The sequence below is a fragment of the Sphaerodactylus townsendi genome, linkage group LG01, assembly GCF_021028975.2.
Source record: "Sphaerodactylus townsendi isolate TG3544 linkage group LG01, MPM_Stown_v2.3, whole genome shotgun sequence".
NCBI lineage: Eukaryota > Metazoa > Chordata > Lepidosauria > Squamata > Sphaerodactylidae > Sphaerodactylus > Sphaerodactylus townsendi.
In genome coordinates, this window is record NC_059425.1 from 14,660,880 (window position 1) to 14,681,661 (window position 20,782).

General features: G+C 64.4%; 1 protein-coding gene across 1 annotated transcript in view; it reads left to right on the forward strand.

The window, feature by feature from the left end:
* ADAMTS4 (ADAM metallopeptidase with thrombospondin type 1 motif 4) overlaps positions 1–20,398 on the forward strand; it is a 34,358-nt gene extending 13,960 nt beyond the window's left edge. Inside the window, exons 3-10 of the mRNA XM_048503895.1 lie at positions 8,215–8,589; positions 9,642–9,774; positions 10,944–11,111; positions 12,339–12,625; positions 13,338–13,524; positions 14,310–14,485; positions 15,794–15,969; positions 17,827–20,398. Of these exons, the coding sequence (XP_048359852.1) occupies positions 8,215–8,589; positions 9,642–9,774; positions 10,944–11,111; positions 12,339–12,625; positions 13,338–13,524; positions 14,310–14,485; positions 15,794–15,969; positions 17,827–18,241 (1,917 nt within the window). The 3' untranslated portion in view covers positions 18,242–20,398. The remainder of the gene's footprint in view (positions 1–8,214; positions 8,590–9,641; positions 9,775–10,943; positions 11,112–12,338; positions 12,626–13,337; positions 13,525–14,309; positions 14,486–15,793; positions 15,970–17,826) is intronic.
* Positions 20,399–20,782: the final 384 nt, after the last annotated feature.

Below are 20,782 nucleotides of genomic sequence, written 5' to 3' on the forward strand. Positions count from 1 at the left end.
GGGGTGGGGGGGGGGGGGGGTGGGGGGGGGGGGGGGTGGGGGGGGGGGGGGGTGGGGGGGGGGGGGGGTGGGGGGGGGGGGGGGTGGGGGGGGGGGGGGGTGGGGGGGGGGGGGGGTGGGGGGGGGGGGGGGTGGGGGGGGGGGGGGGTGGGGGGGGGGGGGGGTGGGGGGGGGGGGGGGTGGGGGGGGGGGGGGGTGGGGGGGGGGGGGGGTGGGGGGGGGGGGGGGTGGGGGGGGGGGGGGGTGGGGGGGGGGGGGGGTGGGGGGGGGGGGGGGTGGGGGGGGGGGGGGGTGGGGGGGGGGGGGGGTGGGGGGGGGGGGGGGTGGGGGGGGGGGGGGGTGGGGGGGGGGGGGGGTGGGGGGGGGGGGGGGTGGGGGGGGGGGGGGGTGGGGGGGGGGGGGGGTGGGGGGGGGGGGGGGTGGGGGGGGGGGGGGGTGGGGGGGGGGGGGGGTGGGGGGGGGGGGGGGTGGGGGGGGGGGGGGGTGGGGGGGGGGGGGGGTGGGGGGGGGGGGGGGTGGGGGGGGGGGGGGGTGGGGGGGGGGGGGGGTGGGGGGGGGGGGGGGTGGGGGGGGGGGGGGGTGGGGGGGGGGGGGGGTGGGGGGGGGGGGGGGTGGGGGGGGGGGGGGGTGGGGGGGGGGGGGGGTGGGGGGGGGGGGGGGTGGGGGGGGGGGGGGGTGGGGGGGGGGGGGGGTGGGGGGGGGGGGGGGTGGGGGGGGGGGGGGGTGGGGGGGGGGGGGGGTGGGGGGGGGGGGGGGTGGGGGGGGGGGGGGGTGGGGGGGGGGGGGGGTGGGGGGGGGGGGGGGTGGGGGGGGGGGGGGGTGGGGGGGGGGGGGGGTGGGGGGGGGGGGGGGTGGGGGGGGGGGGGGGTGGGGGGGGGGGGGGGTGGGGGGGGGGGGGGGTGGGGGGGGGGGGGGGTGGGGGGGGGGGGGGGTGGGGGGGGGGGGGGGTGGGGGGGGGGGGGGGTGGGGGGGGGGGGGGGTGGGGGGGGGGGGGGGTGGGGGGGGGGGGGGGTGGGGGGGGGGGGGGGTGGGGGGGGGGGGGGGTGGGGGGGGGGGGGGGTGGGGGGGGGGGGGGGTGGGGGGGGGGGGGGGTGGGGGGGGGGGGGGGTGGGGGGGGGGGGGGGTGGGGGGGGGGGGGGGTGGGGGGGGGGGGGGGTGGGGGGGGGGGGGGGTGGGGGGGGGGGGGGGTGGGGGGGGGGGGGGGTGGGGGGGGGGGGGGGTGGGGGGGGGGGGGGGTGGGGGGGGGGGGGGGTGGGGGGGGGGGGGGGTGGGGGGGGGGGGGGGTGGGGGGGGGGGGGGGTGGGGGGGGGGGGGGGTGGGGGGGGGGGGGGGTGGGGGGGGGGGGGGGTGGGGGGGGGGGGGGGTGGGGGGGGGGGGGGGTGGGGGGGGGGGGGGGTGGGGGGGGGGGGGGGTGGGGGGGGGGGGGGGTGGGGGGGGGGGGGGGTGGGGGGGGGGGGGGGTGGGGGGGGGGGGGGGTGGGGGGGGGGGGGGGTGGGGGGGGGGGGGGGTGGGGGGGGGGGGGGGTGGGGGGGGGGGGGGGTGGGGGGGGGGGGGGGTGGGGGGGGGGGGGGGTGGGGGGGGGGGGGGGTGGGGGGGGGGGGGGGTGGGGGGGGGGGGGGGTGGGGGGGGGGGGGGGTGGGGGGGGGGGGGGGTGGGGGGGGGGGGGGGTGGGGGGGGGGGGGGGTGGGGGGGGGGGGGGGTGGGGGGGGGGGGGGGTGGGGGGGGGGGGGGGTGGGGGGGGGGGGGGGTGGGGGGGGGGGGGGGTGGGGGGGGGGGGGGGTGGGGGGGGGGGGGGGTGGGGGGGGGGGGGGGTGGGGGGGGGGGGGGGTGGGGGGGGGGGGGGGTGGGGGGGGGGGGGGGTGGGGGGGGGGGGGGGTGGGGGGGGGGGGGGGTGGGGGGGGGGGGGGGTGGGGGGGGGGGGGGGTGGGGGGGGGGGGGGGTGGGGGGGGGGGGGGGTGGGGGGGGGGGGGGGTGGGGGGGGGGGGGGGTGGGGGGGGGGGGGGGTGGGGGGGGGGGGGGGTGGGGGGGGGGGGGGGTGGGGGGGGGGGGGGGTGGGGGGGGGGGGGGGTGGGGGGGGGGGGGGGTGGGGGGGGGGGGGGGTGGGGGGGGGGGGGGGTGGGGGGGGGGGGGGGTGGGGGGGGGGGGGGGTGGGGGGGGGGGGGGGTGGGGGGGGGGGGGGGTGGGGGGGGGGGGGGGTGGGGGGGGGGGGGGGTGGGGGGGGGGGGGGGTGGGGGGGGGGGGGGGTGGGGGGGGGGGGGGGTGGGGGGGGGGGGGGGTGGGGGGGGGGGGGGGTGGGGGGGGGGGGGGGTGGGGGGGGGGGGGGGTGGGGGGGGGGGGGGGTGGGGGGGGGGGGGGGTGGGGGGGGGGGGGGGTGGGGGGGGGGGGGGGTGGGGGGGGGGGGGGGTGGGGGGGGGGGGGGGTGGGGGGGGGGGGGGGTGGGGGGGGGGGGGGGTGGGGGGGGGGGGGGGTGGGGGGGGGGGGGGGTGGGGGGGGGGGGGGGTGGGGGGGGGGGGGGGTGGGGGGGGGGGGGGGTGGGGGGGGGGGGGGGTGGGGGGGGGGGGGGGTGGGGGGGGGGGGGGGTGGGGGGGGGGGGGGGTGGGGGGGGGGGGGGGTGGGGGGGGGGGGGGGTGGGGGGGGGGGGGGGTGGGGGGGGGGGGGGGTGGGGGGGGGGGGGGGTGGGGGGGGGGGGGGGTGGGGGGGGGGGGGGGTGGGGGGGGGGGGGGGTGGGGGGGGGGGGGGGTGGGGGGGGGGGGGGGTGGGGGGGGGGGGGGGTGGGGGGGGGGGGGGGTGGGGGGGGGGGGGGGTGGGGGGGGGGGGGGGTGGGGGGGGGGGGGGGTGGGGGGGGGGGGGGGTGGGGGGGGGGGGGGGTGGGGGGGGGGGGGGGTGGGGGGGGGGGGGGGTGGGGGGGGGGGGGGGTGGGGGGGGGGGGGGGTGGGGGGGGGGGGGGGTGGGGGGGGGGGGGGGTGGGGGGGGGGGGGGGTGGGGGGGGGGGGGGGTGGGGGGGGGGGGGGGTGGGGGGGGGGGGGGGTGGGGGGGGGGGGGGGTGGGGGGGGGGGGGGGTGGGGGGGGGGGGGGGTGGGGGGGGGGGGGGGTGGGGGGGGGGGGGGGTGGGGGGGGGGGGGGGTGGGGGGGGGGGGGGGTGGGGGGGGGGGGGGGTGGGGGGGGGGGGGGGTGGGGGGGGGGGGGGGTGGGGGGGGGGGGGGGTGGGGGGGGGGGGGGGTGGGGGGGGGGGGGGGTGGGGGGGGGGGGGGGTGGGGGGGGGGGGGGGTGGGGGGGGGGGGGGGTGGGGGGGGGGGGGGGTGGGGGGGGGGGGGGGTGGGGGGGGGGGGGGGTGGGGGGGGGGGGGGGTGGGGGGGGGGGGGGGTGGGGGGGGGGGGGGGTGGGGGGGGGGGGGGGTGGGGGGGGGGGGGGGTGGGGGGGGGGGGGGGTGGGGGGGGGGGGGGGTGGGGGGGGGGGGGGGTGGGGGGGGGGGGGGGTGGGGGGGGGGGGGGGTGGGGGGGGGGGGGGGTGGGGGGGGGGGGGGGTGGGGGGGGGGGGGGGTGGGGGGGGGGGGGGGTGGGGGGGGGGGGGGGTGGGGGGGGGGGGGGGTGGGGGGGGGGGGGGGTGGGGGGGGGGGGGGGTGGGGGGGGGGGGGGGTGGGGGGGGGGGGGGGTGGGGGGGGGGGGGGGTGGGGGGGGGGGGGGGTGGGGGGGGGGGGGGGTGGGGGGGGGGGGGGGTGGGGGGGGGGGGGGGTGGGGGGGGGGGGGGGTGGGGGGGGGGGGGGGTGGGGGGGGGGGGGGGTGGGGGGGGGGGGGGGTGGGGGGGGGGGGGGGTGGGGGGGGGGGGGGGTGGGGGGGGGGGGGGGTGGGGGGGGGGGGGGGTGGGGGGGGGGGGGGGTGGGGGGGGGGGGGGGTGGGGGGGGGGGGGGGTGGGGGGGGGGGGGGGTGGGGGGGGGGGGGGGTGGGGGGGGGGGGGGGTGGGGGGGGGGGGGGGTGGGGGGGGGGGGGGGTGGGGGGGGGGGGGGGTGGGGGGGGGGGGGGGTGGGGGGGGGGGGGGGTGGGGGGGGGGGGGGGTGGGGGGGGGGGGGGGTGGGGGGGGGGGGGGGTGGGGGGGGGGGGGGGTGGGGGGGGGGGGGGGTGGGGGGGGGGGGGGGTGGGGGGGGGGGGGGGTGGGGGGGGGGGGGGGTGGGGGGGGGGGGGGGTGGGGGGGGGGGGGGGTGGGGGGGGGGGGGGGTGGGGGGGGGGGGGGGTGGGGGGGGGGGGGGGTGGGGGGGGGGGGGGGTGGGGGGGGGGGGGGGTGGGGGGGGGGGGGGGTGGGGGGGGGGGGGGGTGGGGGGGGGGGGGGGTGGGGGGGGGGGGGGGTGGGGGGGGGGGGGGGTGGGGGGGGGGGGGGGTGGGGGGGGGGGGGGGTGGGGGGGGGGGGGGGTGGGGGGGGGGGGGGGTGGGGGGGGGGGGGGGTGGGGGGGGGGGGGGGTGGGGGGGGGGGGGGGTGGGGGGGGGGGGGGGTGGGGGGGGGGGGGGGTGGGGGGGGGGGGGGGTGGGGGGGGGGGGGGGTGGGGGGGGGGGGGGGTGGGGGGGGGGGGGGGTGGGGGGGGGGGGGGGTGGGGGGGGGGGGGGGTGGGGGGGGGGGGGGGTGGGGGGGGGGGGGGGTGGGGGGGGGGGGGGGTGGGGGGGGGGGGGGGTGGGGGGGGGGGGGGGTGGGGGGGGGGGGGGGTGGGGGGGGGGGGGGGTGGGGGGGGGGGGGGGTGGGGGGGGGGGGGGGTGGGGGGGGGGGGGGGTGGGGGGGGGGGGGGGTGGGGGGGGGGGGGGGTGGGGGGGGGGGGGGGTGGGGGGGGGGGGGGGTGGGGGGGGGGGGGGGTGGGGGGGGGGGGGGGTGGGGGGGGGGGGGGGTGGGGGGGGGGGGGGGTGGGGGGGGGGGGGGGTGGGGGGGGGGGGGGGTGGGGGGGGGGGGGGGTGGGGGGGGGGGGGGGTGGGGGGGGGGGGGGGTGGGGGGGGGGGGGGGTGGGGGGGGGGGGGGGTGGGGGGGGGGGGGGGTGGGGGGGGGGGGGGGTGGGGGGGGGGGGGGGTGGGGGGGGGGGGGGGTGGGGGGGGGGGGGGGTGGGGGGGGGGGGGGGTGGGGGGGGGGGGGGGTGGGGGGGGGGGGGGGTGGGGGGGGGGGGGGGTGGGGGGGGGGGGGGGTGGGGGGGGGGGGGGGTGGGGGGGGGGGGGGGTGGGGGGGGGGGGGGGTGGGGGGGGGGGGGGGTGGGGGGGGGGGGGGGTGGGGGGGGGGGGGGGTGGGGGGGGGGGGGGGTGGGGGGGGGGGGGGGTGGGGGGGGGGGGGGGTGGGGGGGGGGGGGGGTGGGGGGGGGGGGGGGTGGGGGGGGGGGGGGGTGGGGGGGGGGGGGGGTGGGGGGGGGGGGGGGTGGGGGGGGGGGGGGGTGGGGGGGGGGGGGGGTGGGGGGGGGGGGGGGTGGGGGGGGGGGGGGGTGGGGGGGGGGGGGGGTGGGGGGGGGGGGGGGTGGGGGGGGGGGGGGGTGGGGGGGGGGGGGGGTGGGGGGGGGGGGGGGTGGGGGGGGGGGGGGGTGGGGGGGGGGGGGGGTGGGGGGGGGGGGGGGTGGGGGGGGGGGGGGGTGGGGGGGGGGGGGGGTGGGGGGGGGGGGGGGTGGGGGGGGGGGGGGGTGGGGGGGGGGGGGGGTGGGGGGGGGGGGGGGTGGGGGGGGGGGGGGGTGGGGGGGGGGGGGGGTGGGGGGGGGGGGGGGTGGGGGGGGGGGGGGGTGGGGGGGGGGGGGGGTGGGGGGGGGGGGGGGTGGGGGGGGGGGGGGGTGGGGGGGGGGGGGGGTGGGGGGGGGGGGGGGTGGGGGGGGGGGGGGGTGGGGGGGGGGGGGGGTGGGGGGGGGGGGGGGTGGGGGGGGGGGGGGGTGGGGGGGGGGGGGGGTGGGGGGGGGGGGGGGTGGGGGGGGGGGGGGGGGGGGGGGGGGGGGGGTGGGGGGGGGGGGGGGTGGGGGGGGGGGGGGGTGGGGGGGGGGGGGGGTGGGGGGGTGGGGGGGGGCGGGGGGGGGGGGGGGGGGGGGGGGGGGGGGGGGGGGGGGGGGGGGGGGGGGGGGGGGGGCGTGGGGGGGGGGAGGGGAGGGGAGGGGGGGGGGGGGGGGGGGGGGGGGGGGGGGGGGGGGGGGGGGGGGGGGGGGGGGGGGGGGGGGGGGGGGGGGGGGGGGATGGGAATTGTAGTCCATGAACATCTGGAGTGCCAAAGGTTCGCCACCACGGAGCTATTTCCTCCAGATGAACGAATCTCTGTCACCTAGATGTCCAGTGTAAAAGGAGATCTCCAGCCACCAGCTGGAGGTTGGCAACTGTTCCTCCCCCTGCTTCCCCCCCAGAAACAATTTCCAAGAATTTCCCAACCTGGAGTTGTCAACCCCCTCTCTTGCTCCAATCCAGGACATGTCAGGCAGGCACCCCAGGAATCCTTGGCTGAAGCTTTGATTCTCAGGCCTACAGGGGCTGATCTGAATTGATGCCGTGGCAAAACTTCTTCTTGGTCCATCTTCCAGTGTGGTGTAGTGGTTAACGGCAGGTGCACTCTAATCTAGGGAACCGGGTTTGATTCCCCGCTCTGCCACTTGAGCTGTGGAGGCTTATCTAGTGAACCAGATTAGCCAGTGCACTCCAACACATGCCAGCTGGGTGACCTTGGGCTAGTCACAGTTATTCGGAGCTCTCTCAGTCCCACCCACCTTCCAGGGTGTTTGGGGGGGGGGGAAGGGAAAGGAGATTGTAAGTCCCTTTGAATCTCCTTGCAGGAGAGAAAGGGGGGATATAAATCCTCAACCTCGTCCTCATCCTCGTCCTGCTGCTGCTGCTGCTGCTTCTTCTTCTTCTTCTTCTTCTCTTTCTCCTCCTCTCCTTCTCCTCCTCCTCCTCTTCTTCTTCTCCTCCTCCTCCTCCTCCCCCCTCCTCCCCCTCCCACTCTTCTTCTCCTCCTCCTCTCCTTCTCCTCCTCCTCCTCTTCTTCTTCTTCTTCTTCTTCTTCTTCTCCTCCTCCTCCTCCCCCCTCCTCCCCCTCCCCCTCTTCTTCTTCTTCTTCTTCTTCTTCTTCTTCTGGGACAAAAAGTAGCTCTCCAGGGCTCGAAGTCCGCACACCATTTTTGGCTAAGCCATCAGCCGAGGAATGTTTTACGGTTTCCCCAGCTTAGCAGAGGTTCCAACTGAGCGTATCTCACAGCTGTGGCTTTTCAACCCCGGCTCTGACGCACTCCCTGAAGAGCTGAGGCAGGCTTTGACTTCGCAGCGTTGTGGGGCTGGCTCAGTGCTGAGCGGGCACAGTGCGGAGATGGCACTGCCTCCTTCACGCATGCCTGGCACCGGTCGTGCCTGGTTTCCCTTGGCGTGGAAGGCAAAGCTGGGTTCTGGCCAGGAGAAGTCGCTGCCCCCTAAACCCCCTGGCTTCCTTAGCCATTACGGCTGGCAAGCCACCAAACAGCGCAGGGCTGACTTTCCCTCTGCTGAAAGACGTCAGGCCTTCAAGGGCTTTCTTTCTTTCGCATCCCCCAAAGAGTCTAGCTGGCCCTGACAGAAAAAAAACATTATTAGTTGAAGTTAGTAGAACTTCATGTATCCTAGGCTCTAGGTAGGACCTAGGTGGGGTTGCCAATCGCCAGGGGGTGCCTGGAGATCTCTTGGAATTTCGACTGATCTCTAGATGTCAGAGATCAGTTCCCCACAGTGGCGAAGCCACCAGGGGACAGGGGTGTGTGCGACGCACCAGGCGCACAATTTCTAGTCACGTGGGGGGCGGGAAAATCCCCCTGCGGCCCCCTGCAGCACACCACCCCACTTTTAGGAATGGAGCAGGCCAGAAGCCTGCCTGCGTTGCCTGGGTCTGATGGGAACTACATTTTCCAGGGGCTTCTGGGAAATGTAGTTCCCACCAGGCCCAGGCAACACAGGCAGGCTTCCGGCCTTCTTCTCCGGCCCGCTCCTTTCCTAAAAGTAAGTAAAGTGGGGTGCGCGGGGGGGGCACCACGGGGGGGGCGCCGCCGAAGCCAGAGTGTGCATTGGGCACACTCTGGTCTAGCTACGGCTCTGGTTCCCCGGGAGAAAATGGCTGCTTGGGAAGATTCCCCTGCTGGTCTGGCATGATACCAGCCCTCAGCTTCCCCAACCTTGGTCCCCAAGTCTCCAGGAATTTCCCAATCCAGAGGTGGCAACCTTACCCACAGGGTCTCTCCAGCTAACTGCATGACCCTTCCTTCCCCAGGCGACAGACTCTCTTCATATCACCGTCTTCTATCCCTCTTCTTCCCCACAGAGGTTTGCTTCCATCACACACTACGTGGAGACGCTGGTGGTGGCCGACGAGGAGATGGCGCGTTTCCACGGGGCGGGCCTGAAGCGCTACCTGCTCACCGTCATGGGCGCCGCCGCCAAGTTCTTCCGCCACCCCAGCCTGAAGAACCCCGTCAATCTGGTCGTGACCAGGCTGGTGGTGATCGGGCAGGCCAAGGATGGGCTGGAGGTGACCTCCAACGCTGCCGAGACGCTGAGGAACTTCTGCAAGTGGCAGAAGGGCCTCAACAGGCCCGACGACCAGGACCCTGAGCACTTTGACACGGCGATCCTCTTCACCAGAGAGGTGAGCAGGCCGTCCATGAAGCCGGCAAAAGTATATTCGTGTATCGTTTATTTTGTGTATTCTTTCTTTCTTTCATTTATTCCCTGGTGTAGTGGCTAAGAGCAGGTGCACTCTAATTTGGAGAACCGGGTTTGATTCCCTGCTCTGCCACTTGAGCTACGGAGGCTTATCTGGTGAACTAGATTAGCTTGTTCACTCCAACACACGCCAGCTGGGTGACCTTGGGCTAGTCACAGTTCTTCGGAGCTCTCTCAACCCAACCCACCTTACAGGGTGTTTGTTGGGGGCTGGGAGAAGGGAAAGGAGATTGTCAGCCCTTTTGAGTCTCCTTACATGAGAGAAAGGGGGAGGGGATATAAATCAAAACTCCTCTTCCTCTTCTTCTCATAACATTTATCTTCACAACATTTATCCTCCAGTGAGGTAGATGAAGTTGAGTGAGAGAGAGCATGTGACTGGCCCAAGGTCATCCAGCAAGCTTCCATGGCACAATGGAGATTCGAACCTGGGTCTCCCGGAACCTAGTCTGACACACTCACCACTGTACTATACTGTCATACATGTATAAACGATGCTCAGATATTTTGCACACAATTCAGCAAGCAGCAAAAGCTGGTAACATTTGTGCCGGGTACGGTTAGATTAGATCCAGTGATGTCATCCTTTCATATTTAAATGTGACTGTTTGGCACCGCCCTTTTCCATCTCTGGCTCCACCCCTTCTTTTATTTGTTTGTTTGTTTGTTTATATCCTGTTCCACCCCGCAGGGCTCAGGGTGGGTCACAACACAAAACTTAAAACAATCAACATTAAAATGTAAAATCCCAATATAAATACTTAAAACCAGTTAACAATAACACTACTCACAAACCCAACAACGGAATTAAAACCGATGGCAACTGAATTGCTCCCGTGGATGAGCGGCTTCCACCTTGAGGAACCTGAACACCAACAGTGAAGGAGAAGCCCTGATAGGGTGGTATGATCATCGTCTTTGCAGCATGTCCTAATCGTGTCTTTTTCTTTGCCTGTGTTCGTGCTTCATTCGCAGGACCTCTGCGGACGTGATAGCTGCGGCACTCTGGGCATGGCCGACGTTGGGACGGTATGTGACCCGGGGCGCAGCTGTTCCATCGTGGAGGACGACGGGCTCCAGTCTGCCTTCACTGCGGCGCATGAACTTGGTACGGGATGGAGGGGGGTACCGGGGGCTGTTCTCAGTCAGGTGCAAGGGAGATGGCTGGACACAAGCCCAGAAACTGTACAATTGTTCCCCCAGTGTAATGTTTCCAACTCTGGGTTGGGAAATATCTGGAGATTTTGGAGGTGGAGAGGAGAGCCAGTGTGGTGTAGTGGTTAAAAACAGGTGGATTCTAATCTGGAGAACCGGGTTTGATTCCCCACTCCTCCACCTGAGTGGCGGAGGCTTATCTGATGAACCAGATGTGTTTCCGCACTCTTGCAGGGTGACGTTGGGCTAGCCACAGTTCTCTCAGAACTTTCTCAGCCCCACCTACCTCGCAGGGTGTCTGTTGTGGGGAGAGGAGGGGAAAGGAGCTTGTAAGCCACCTTGAATCTCCTTACAGGAGAGAAAGGTGGGGTGTAAATCCAAACCCCTCCTCCTCTTCCTCTATGGATCTCCCATAATTGCATCTAATCTCCCAACTACATGGATTAGTTCCCCTGGATAAAAGGGATGCTTCCTATTCTTGTACTGAGAGCCGACTGCTCTGTTGCAGCTTTGATATCCCTTTTATTAAACAGCCCATCTGCAGGGCTCTGTCAACCTTCGTGTTGTTAGGAATAAGTGTTAATTTTAGGGATTGTAAAATATATATGTATTGATATAATTGTAGTTTTCTGTTCTAATTTATATAACTTTTTAATTTTAAAACTTTTAATTATTATATTAAATAATTCTTGATGCCAATATATTCTTGATGCCAATAAAGGCTTATGTATATATGTAGTAAATGGATGCTTTGGAGGGGGGGGTGTTCTGTGGCATTGAAGCCCCCTCTCCCTCCGAGGTCCTTCGGCTTCGGCCCCTTCCGCACATGTAGAACAATGCACTTTCAATCCACTTGCATAATGGTTTGAAAGTGGATTTTGCTATTCTGCACAGTAAAATCCAGCTGCAAAGTACACTGAAAGTGGATTGAAAGTGCATTATTCCGCATGTGCGGAAGGGGCCTTCATTTCCAAATGATCAAGGGCCTCCCAGCCTGGATCTGGTAAACCTACTTCCCCTATTCCTGCCAGGGGGACCTGACAAACCTAAGTAGGGGGTTCGTGTAGAATATGGGGTACAGGATCTGACCTCTCATTTCTCTCCCCGCCCCCGACGTTTTAGGCCACGTCTTCAACATGCTCCATGACAACGACAAACACTGCAAAGACCTAAACAAGAGAACCAGCTCCAGCCACATGATGGCTTCTGTCATGACCCCCGTGGACCCCGACGAGATGTGGTCACCATGCAGTGCCCGATTCATCACCGACTTCTTGGACAATGGACACGGTACGGTCATGCCTTCCCAAATGGGCGGTGTGCAGAAAATAATACCATGGAAATATCGTATAAGTACAATCAAGTAATTGAAACCACAAATAGTTATAGTCACTTTAAAACCAATGAGTTACAAAATTTCAATGACAATGTCCAGTATAAAATTCCCTGATGGTGTTTTAATCGATAAACAATGCCTATAGAATAAATGTACATTCCCACCCAAGGAGAGGGCGCAGGGCGGGGCCCATAGAGCTCTTTCTCCATACGGTATCAATTAATGGCCCGACAGAACATATCAGTTTTGCAAGCTGTGCAAAACTGCTTAACGTCTCGCAGAGCTGTGATTTCTGCAGGCAACGCGTTCCGCCATGTAGGAACCAGAGCTGAAAAGGCTCTGACTCTGGCAAAAGCCAATTGAATGTCTTCGGGGCTGGGGATCACTAAGAAATTGCTGTTGGAAAACCGTAGTCCTCTATGAGCAGTATGGGGAGATGCAATCCTGAAGCTATGATGGTCTCAGACCACTCAAGACCTTAAAAGTTAGCACCTAAACCCAGTGGTGGGATCCAAAAATTTTAGTAACAGGTTCCCATGGTGGTGGGATTCAAACTGTGGTGTAGGGCCAGTAGGGCTGGGTGGGGCACGACGGGGGCGTGACTGGGCATTCCGGGGGTGGGGCATTCCTGGGCGGGGCTGTGGCAAGGACGCAGCCGCTGCGCCGGTACTTGGACGGGAAACGAATGCACGCAGGCGCAGGCTGCCACGCACGCCGGTGCACCTCCTGCTAGACTGCTTCAAGTTCTGCGCGCTATGCTGAGAGGAGGGGCGTAACTAAGGCAAAAATCACATGGCAAAATCACCCATTAGTAACCCCCTCTCGGCACACACAAATAATTAGTAACCTACTCTCGGGAACCTGTGAGAACCTGCTGGATCCCACCTCTGCCAAAACCTTGAAGATGATCCAAAATTCAACTGGTAGCCAGTACAGCTGATTGTACACCCCTTTAAACCCCTGACAGGAGAGAAAGGGGGGATATAAATCCAAACTCTTATTATTATTATTCTATTTCCTGTTTGCTGGCCCTCCAAGCAACTGGTTGGCTGCCATCTGAGATGGGATGCTGGACTAGATGGACCACTGGTCTGCCCAGCAGGGCTCTTCTTCTGCACTTTTGAGTTTCTTTAACAGGAGTGTAGCTTCAGGGCTCAACAAGGCCTTCTCTGTCCTTGCAGGCCACTGTCTTCGAGACAAGCCACACGAACCCCTGCGCCTACCGGCATCCTTTCCGGGCAGCGAGTACGACGCAGACCAGCAATGCCAACTGAGCTTCGGGGCCGACTCGCGGCACTGCCCCAACCTGCAGCCGTCCTGTGCCTCACTGTGGTGCACGGGGCGGATCAACGGGCAGTTCATGTGCCAGACCAAAAACTTCCCCTGGGCGGACGGCACTCCTTGTGGCGAGGAGAAGAGCTGCATGAAGGGTCAATGCATCAGCAAGACGGAGCTAAAGGCCTACAGCGTGAGTAGCCCCGCCAGCAGCCATCGGGGGAGCCAGAGAGTCCTTCTAGTTCACGATTTCTTAAGGGGGGGAAAAGGAGGAGAGGAAAGAAAGGCTAGAACTTTCAACATTTTGAATGTTGCCAAAATTGTGGTGAGCTGCCAATTCACCTGGGTCCGGTTGGTGCACTACAATCAGGAGAGTCAGACTTGATTCCCTGCTCCTCCACCTGAGTGTCAGAGGCTTATCTGGTGAACCAGATGTGTTTCCACACTCCTGCATTCCTGCTGGCTGACCTTGGGCCAGTCACAGTTCTCTCAGGACTCTCTCAGTCCCCCCTTTTTCACAAGGGTGTCTGCGGTGGGGAGAGGAAGGGAAAGGAGCTTGTAAGCCCCTTTGAATCTCCCTACAGGAGAGAAAGGTGGGATATATAAATCCAAACTTCTCCTCCTCCTCCTCCTTGTTCTTCTTGTTCTTCTTGTTCATCTTGTTCTTCTTCATCTTGTTCTTCTTCTTGTTCTCCTTCTTGTTCTTCATCTTGTTCTTTTTCTTGTTGTTCTTTTTCTTCTTTTTCTTCTTGTTCTTCTCCTTGTTGTTCTTCTCCTTGTTGTTCTTCTTCTTCTTGTTCTTGTTCTTCTTGTTCTTCTTCTTGTGATTCTTAACTGCTTTATTCTTTCAGGTACGTAATGTTTTTTGTTCTCTCTCTCTCTCTTTTTCCCCTACCTGACTGCAGATTCCCACCCACGGTGGCTGGGGGCCCTGGGGCTCATGGGGAGAATGCTCACGCACCTGCGGAGGAGGAGTACAATATTCCTCTCGGGAGTGTGACAAGCCGGTCCCACGCAACGGCGGGAGGTACTGCGAGGGAAAGCGCACGCAGTTCCGCTCCTGCAATGTCCAAGATTGCCCTGAAGGCAGCGGTAAGATTTGCGTTTGAAACTTCTTGTTGATTCTGCCTGGCTGTTTCTTAGGCCACTGAGACAGCCTGCAAAACCTAAGCACAGTAAACTTTTAAAGGGATAAAATGAGAGCCAGCGGGGTGTAGTGGTTAAGAGCAGGTGGATTCTAATTTGGAGAACCGGGTTTGATTCCCCACTCCTCCACTTGAGTGGCAGAGGCTTATCTGGTGAACCAGGTGTGTTTCCGCACTCCTACATCCCTGCTGGGTGACCTTGGGATAGTCATAGTTCTCTCAGAACTCTCTCAGCCCCACCTGCCTCACAAGGTGTCTGTTGTGGGAAGAGGAAGGGAAAGGAGCTTGTAAGCCACCTTGAGTCTCCTTACAGGAGAGAAAGGTGGGATACAAATCCAAACTCTTCCTCTTCTTTTTCTAAAATGTTTTGCTCATCTCCCTGAATGCCAAATTCTAGAAGGGCAATGTATTGCCGAAGGCTTTCACAGCCGAAATCAACTGGCTGTTGTGGGTGCTGTGTGGCCGCTGTCTGGTAGTTTTCCTCCTAACGATTCGGCCGCATCCATGGCTGGCATCTTCAGAGGCCTTTTACTATTGGCTCTGATATCGGCAGCGGCCATTTTGAGGAGACATTCTCCATTTCCTCTCAAAATTCCAATAGCGGCTACTGACTCAAAAAGGTTGGGGTCGCCAATCTCTACATTTGATGAACCTCAGTGCCCATTTTACATCCCCCCCCCCCCTGAAATATGGTCCTTAGCAAACTTGACTCACCTGGTCATTTCCTTCCAGCCTTGGTCTTCCGAGAACAGCAGTGTGCTGTTTACAACCACCGAGAGGACATGTTCAAAGGCTATCCTGCGCCCATGGACTGGGTACCCCGCTACAGCGGCGTGGCTGAACGTGACCAATGCAAACTCACCTGCCAGTCCTACGCCTTGGGCTACTACTATGTCCTAGAACCGCGGGTGAGTGTTACCATGGTGACAAGGCCTCCTGCCCCTTGGGAAACTTCTTAAAAACTAGAACAGGCCTTAAAATGAGCAAGCTTCACACCAGACTTGGTTTTGATTTTAAGGAATGTTTGAAAATCTTGATGCCGCGCACCTGTTTCAACTTTTTTCTCTCTCCAATTTACACGATATTCTGTTTCACATAAAGACGTTAGTTTGGTCAGTTGAGGTGCAGTGGTGAAGAGAATCGTATGCTTTCGCATTAGAATATAGTCCCGAATGAATATGAGAATTATCCATGTTTATGCCCTGCCTTTGGCAAAGCCATTATTTTGTGCATTGTTGAACTCTGATACTTTGATACAACAGCATTTATGCCTAAATATATTTTTACTTTCAAATGAATGGGGGGGGGGGGGTTAGAGTGCCACCCTAGGAGCAGGGAGCCCCAAGTTCAAGTCCCAAATTGCTCAGTGGGGGACACTGGGCCGGTCTCCCTGCTGTGGCCTAATTCAGAAAGCTGCTTTGAGGTAAATGGAAAAATCACCTGTGTCGCTCTTGGCTCCTTGGCAGAAGTGTGGGATAAAAAAGGGATCAATAAATGCTTGAGGTTTGATGTGGTGTAGGGGAATGGGGTGGGGAGGAAGACGTGTTGGCTTTCATGCCCTGCTTTTCTTGAACTTTAAAAGTCTCAAAGTGACGTGCAGTCGCTTTCCCCGCCCGACAACAGGCACCTTAAGAGGTAGGTGGGGCTGAAAGAGTTCAGAGAGAACTGTGACTAGCCCAAGGTTCTGAGAGAACTGTGACTAGCCCAGCAGACTTCATGTGGAGGGAAACAAACCCCGTTCACCAAGTTAGAGTCTGCTGTTCATGTGGAGGAGCAAGGAAACAAACCTGGTTCACCAGATTAGAGTCTACCGCTCTTAACCAGTGCACCACACTGGCTTTCCTTCCCCTGTGCGGTTTTCCTGATCACTCTAGAACAGCTGATTGCCCCACTGACTGAGCCATACAGACACCCTGTGTTTCCCCTGAAGGAGAAAACAGCTGCCCCAGTCAGCCATTTGAGATTGGGAAATAGTGCATATGAGGGAGGTTATTCTTTCCCCCACTTTGCTGGGTCCTCAGTCAAATAAGGGCCCTGCAGCTACTGTACGCCAACCAGAAAAGCTCAGGAGACCCGACATGAATCTCTCAGCTTTTCATCAGTTTTGACCTTCTGTGTGTGTGTGTGTTGAAAGGCTGTAAAGCAGAAGAGGAAGAACTAGGCATGGAAACAGATTTCCACACAAGTCCCAAGCAAACCCGACCTTGCTGTTTCAGGTGGCTGACGGAACGCCCTGCTCCCCCGAATCCACTTCAGTCTGCGTTCAGGGACGCTGCGTACACGCGGGCTGTGATCGCGTCATCGGGTCGAAGAAGAAGTTTGACAAATGCATGGTGTGCGGAGGAGACAACTCGCATTGTACCAAGACCTACGGCTCCTTCACAAAGCCTAGGTGAGTGGCCCTTTTCTCAGATGCCGTCGGGAATGAGAAGGTGCAGCCAGGTCCCAAAATGGTTCCGTAGCACTCTTAACCAAATAGACGGTGGTGGGACATCTTGGTACGAGTCCCCGTTGAAAGGAAATCAACATTCCAATAAAAACAATGTGCAATACGTTTAGAACAGGGAGCTGCAACCTGCGGCTCTGGAGCCACATGTGGCTCTTTCAGCTGATTGCCTTATACTGCGGCTCCACATGGCCTGGAGGTCGGAGGGTAGTGTGGGCGTATCCCTCCAGCCCTCCAGAGCAGCTCTGGAAGGAAAGGTGAGTGGAGGCAGCTCTGTGCGTGAGGGCGCTGCTTTTCGCGTCCCCTCCACTCACCTCTCCTTCCAGCGTTGCTCTGGAGGGACATGCCCACGCTGCCCTCCGACCCCTGGAGGTCAGAGGGTAGCATGGGCATGTCCCTCCAGAGCAGCCGCCATCCCCCCTTTGCTATCCCCACAGCTGCCATCCCCGCTCTGCCCCACGGAGCAGGCAGCTGCCCTCTGCCCCACGGAGCAGGTTTCCCTGCCTGGAGCCACTGCCTCCCGCAGTGCGAGATGTGGCAGCACCGGGCAGGCCACAGCCACCATACCCCCTCTGCCCCACAGAGCAGGCGGCTGCCTGCTCCATCAGGCAGAGGGGGTTTCCCTGCCTGGCGCCTCTGCCTCCCAAGGCTGGAAGGAAAGATGAGTGGAGGGGCCGAACCGGAGCGGAGCTGCCTCTCCAGCTCAGTAGATCTTCAGGGCCATGGAAAACGGGTCCAAATGGCTCTTTGGGTGGTAAAGATCGCTGACCCGATTTAGAAAGTTCCAAGTGGGTAGATACCCAATGCCAAGTGCCTTACCAGTAATGTACCAAAACCAGGGTTCTTTATCCAGATACTCTCAAACAGCTGAGAGTTTAAAATGTTATTAAAAAGAAAGAAAAAGAAAGGGTTAGGTAGTAGGGAAAGAATATGCTCACTTGCAGTTTTCTTTCTGCCAGGGGGATTGTATACCCCTCGGTTTACTCACCCCCTCTGAGGATTCACATATCAACTGGGTGTTCAAAATTCCCAGTGCTGACCCTTCTCGTGCACAGAAGAAGAGTTGGATTTATATCCCCCCTAGACTCAAAGGGGCTTACAAACTCCTTTCCCTTCCCCCTTCACAACAAACACCTTGTGAGGTAGGTGGGGCTGAGAGAGCTCCAAAGAACTGTGACTAGCCCAAGGTCGCCCAGCTGCCCTGTGTTGGAGTCCACAAGCTAATCTAGTACACAGGCTAATTTAGTTCTAATCTAGATTAGATTGTGTTGGAGTGCACAAGCTAATCTAGTTCCCCAGATAAGCCTCCACAGCTCAAGTGGCAGAGCGGGGAAGCAAACCTGGTTCTCCAGATTAGAATGCACCTGCTCTTAAACACTACACCACGCTAGCTCTCTAGAGAAGGCGTCTAGCTTGCCCGCACTCGGCCTCCTGCAGAATGTCGTCTTCTTCCACCAGAGCCATTTTTATCCTGACTCTGGCTCTATGGAATGGTCCCCCTGAAGAGGTGAGGGGACCCCTCCTCGGACATCTTCAGGAGGTGCTGGAAGGTCTGCCCGTTTGCCATGGCTTTTGAGGGGGACTGAATGGCAGGTGTCTTTGAAAGGAGAAAGGAGATATTTGGGGGTCTGCTATTTTAGTTGGGGATATTTTAACTATTATTATAAGCTGCCTGAATCACAAGGAAAGGCGGGATATAAATATTTTAATCAGCAAACACTTTAAAGTCCCTCTGCAACTCTTTAGCTCAGGTGTGATAAGATTCTCCTAGGTTCTGACACGTCGTACCTTTCTTCCCACCAGATACGGTTACAATGACGTGGTTACCATCCCGGCGGGGGCCACCAACATCCTGATCCGCCAGAATAGCGGCTCGGACTCTGCCAATGATGGAGTCTACTTAGCCCTACGCCGGCAGGACGGCTCGTACGTCCTCAACGGCAAGTATATCCTCGTGCCTTCTGAACAGGACATTCACCTTCAGAAGGGAGTAACCCTTCGCTACAACGGGGCCACCAAAGCCACAGAGGTTATCATGGGCCGCGGGCCTCTGAAAGAGACTCTCGTTTTGCAAGCCTTGGTGGTGACAGAACAGAGGGCCCCCCGCCTCAAGTACACCTTCTTCGTCCCCAAACGCCCAAAGAATTCATTGAACCCGTGGCTGAAGCAGAAGGCCCGCATCTTAGAGGTCCTGAGGAACCGCCGAGGCCGTAAATAGAGCCGTGAGGTAATTCTGGGCAGGCCTTGTGGGTTGTTCCTGGCCCTTCTAGACAACTAGGTGGTAATTTTCGAAGGGAAGAAGGGCCCTGAGGAAGATTGTATGTTGCTGCCCTTCCAAAGATGACAAACTGCGCCACATCAGCACAAGGGATCCCAACTAGTATCAGTGGCCGGCCTTTGGTTTTGTTTTATGCGGTTAACTAACAGGTACCACGTCGGTCCCTATTTGGCAGCTGCCCTTCCGGAACTTTCCGCAGTTTGCCAGACTTTTGTTTCGGAGGCCCCACGTGGTTGCGCCCGGACGCTCGGCAACACAGGACGCAAACCACGCGATCACAGGGGAAGCCACTCAGAGGCCTAAAGGGGACACTGCTCAACGTGGACAGTGTTGGTTTGCCAGGCCTGCCTGTTTCCTCCCTGGGGGAATGAGAGGATTGTGGGGGTGGAAGAAAGGGAGGAAAAGGAGGAGGAGAAGTCTCCCTTTCTCTCGTGCCTGGCTTGGCAAGAACGGTCAGCTTGTGGACACAGGAACGGAGCGAGGCCGAAGCGAGTGGGCACCACTGCTGGAAGAAACTTTTGAGACTTTCAAGAGCCTCGCTCCACGATCGGTTGCGGCTGCGCCGTTGGCTCGAACTGATCCCTGACCGCGCCTCTACTGTATTTATTATCCAATTTATTTATTGGCCACTCTGGATATGCAGAGCATTAATTTTAGCGAGGCTGGGCTTCTTTTCTTTCTTTCAAACACACAGGCAGCGACGTTCCTTCCCCCCTCACCACATCTTGGCGAGTCCAGGCTGCCCATTTTCCGGGACAGCCGGGAAATGCACTGGAGAGAGTCTACCTCAGCCTCTGTGTGCCGCCGCCTCCCTCTTCACGAAGTAGCTCTTCCCTCAGGCCTTTAAGGACCGCGGCTTCCAGAACGGCCCAGCCAAGCCTCTCTGGCATTTTGGCACTTGTGCATTATTTTTGCGGCTGTGCTGAGGCACCGAAGAAATTACAGGCCTTGGCTTGAGCGTGGCCCGTTCGCAGGCCTCACCCTGCACAAATTGACCTCTGAGTGAGGGAAGGGACTAGGTGTCTCTCTGCGGCCTGCGATCCCAAACTGTGCGCTGAGGAATTCCTCCTTTTTTGCTCAGAGAATTTTATTCTTGGGCTGGTTCCAAATAAGTCAGGCAGAGTCAAAAACCCTAATGTGACGGCTGGAAACTGCTCTCCACAGAGGGAGCGGGAGAGTAAACCTGAAATTTGGAAGGAGAGGGCCATTAAATTAACCCCTTTGGGGCTGAAAAAGACAATAAAAGGCGGGAGGAGGAGAGAGAGAGAGACGGGAGAGCTCTTTTCAGTTTACAGCTGTAAAATAGGAGCGAAGTTTAGTCTGGGAGCAATGGGAGAGGGCAGTGGGTCTACAGCTACCCCTGCCTCCGAGGAGAGAAAGCATTTTGTAGTGTGAGGCAGACATTTTGGGGCCTGGCGTTGGGTACTTTTGTTCTGGCCATTATGTTTTTGAAACCCACCATCCTATTGAGGACACAGGACAGCCATGTGGTTTGCTCCTCCTCCTCTTTAAACTCACAACGACCCTGTGAAGTAGGGCAGGCTGGGAGCAACCACACCTTTGGTCACCAAATCTGCATCTTGGCTGATGAGGGGATTTGAATGCCGACTATTTCAGGGAGCCCTAAAAAGAGGCGAGCGCTGCTCACGTATCCCTGACACTCCTGGATCAAATACCCTCCCACCCCAACCACGATCCTTTGGGACCAGTCCCTCTTTGCCCCCGTCCTGTTACGCCGAGCGAAATTCCAAGCATTGCTTACATTTCCTCTTCTGAGCATTGGCACATTGTACGTTCTACTCTCCAGGCTACTGAGTAGTCAGAGCAAAACACTGTCTGAGGGAGGGGAAAGGAACAGCGGTGCGGGGAAGGAATGGAGCACGGTGCAACACCTGCTCCGGCTGCCCCCCCCACAACCCCCCTTGCTCCCTACTTCTTAGCTGGCAGGAGCCTGCTGCAGGTCGCCCTTTGGTCTGCCCCCACCAAGCTGCTCTTTCATTCGGCGGAACCTCTGCTGGCCAAAAGAGCAGCCTGGCTAGACCACCACTGGGTGCCCCTCAGCTGCACCCCACCAGGTTGCTCCTTCAGCCGACAAGAGTTTCCGCCGGCCAAAGGAGCAGCCTGGTGGCACAGGGCTGAGGGGCGCCCGGCGATGGCCCAGCCAGGCTGCTCCTTTGGCCGGCAGGGGCTCCGCCAGCTGAAGGAGCAGTCTGGCGGGGTGATCCCAAGGGGAGAGGTGGGGGCGATTCTACGCCCCGCACGTGACCAGCTGGCATGTGTCCAGGGACATGTGACCTCACACGTCCCCGTGAGTGCTCCGCCTCTGGAAAGGAAGCAAGACTTCTCCGACTTCTAGGAGAAGCAGGGAGCATGGAACAGAGAAACCTTCACAGGTGCACTCTGCCAAGAATCAGAGACATCCTTCAGTCCCACACTCGGATTGATTGGCCTGCCGCTCTCTCCCTGGAGCGTATTTAAACC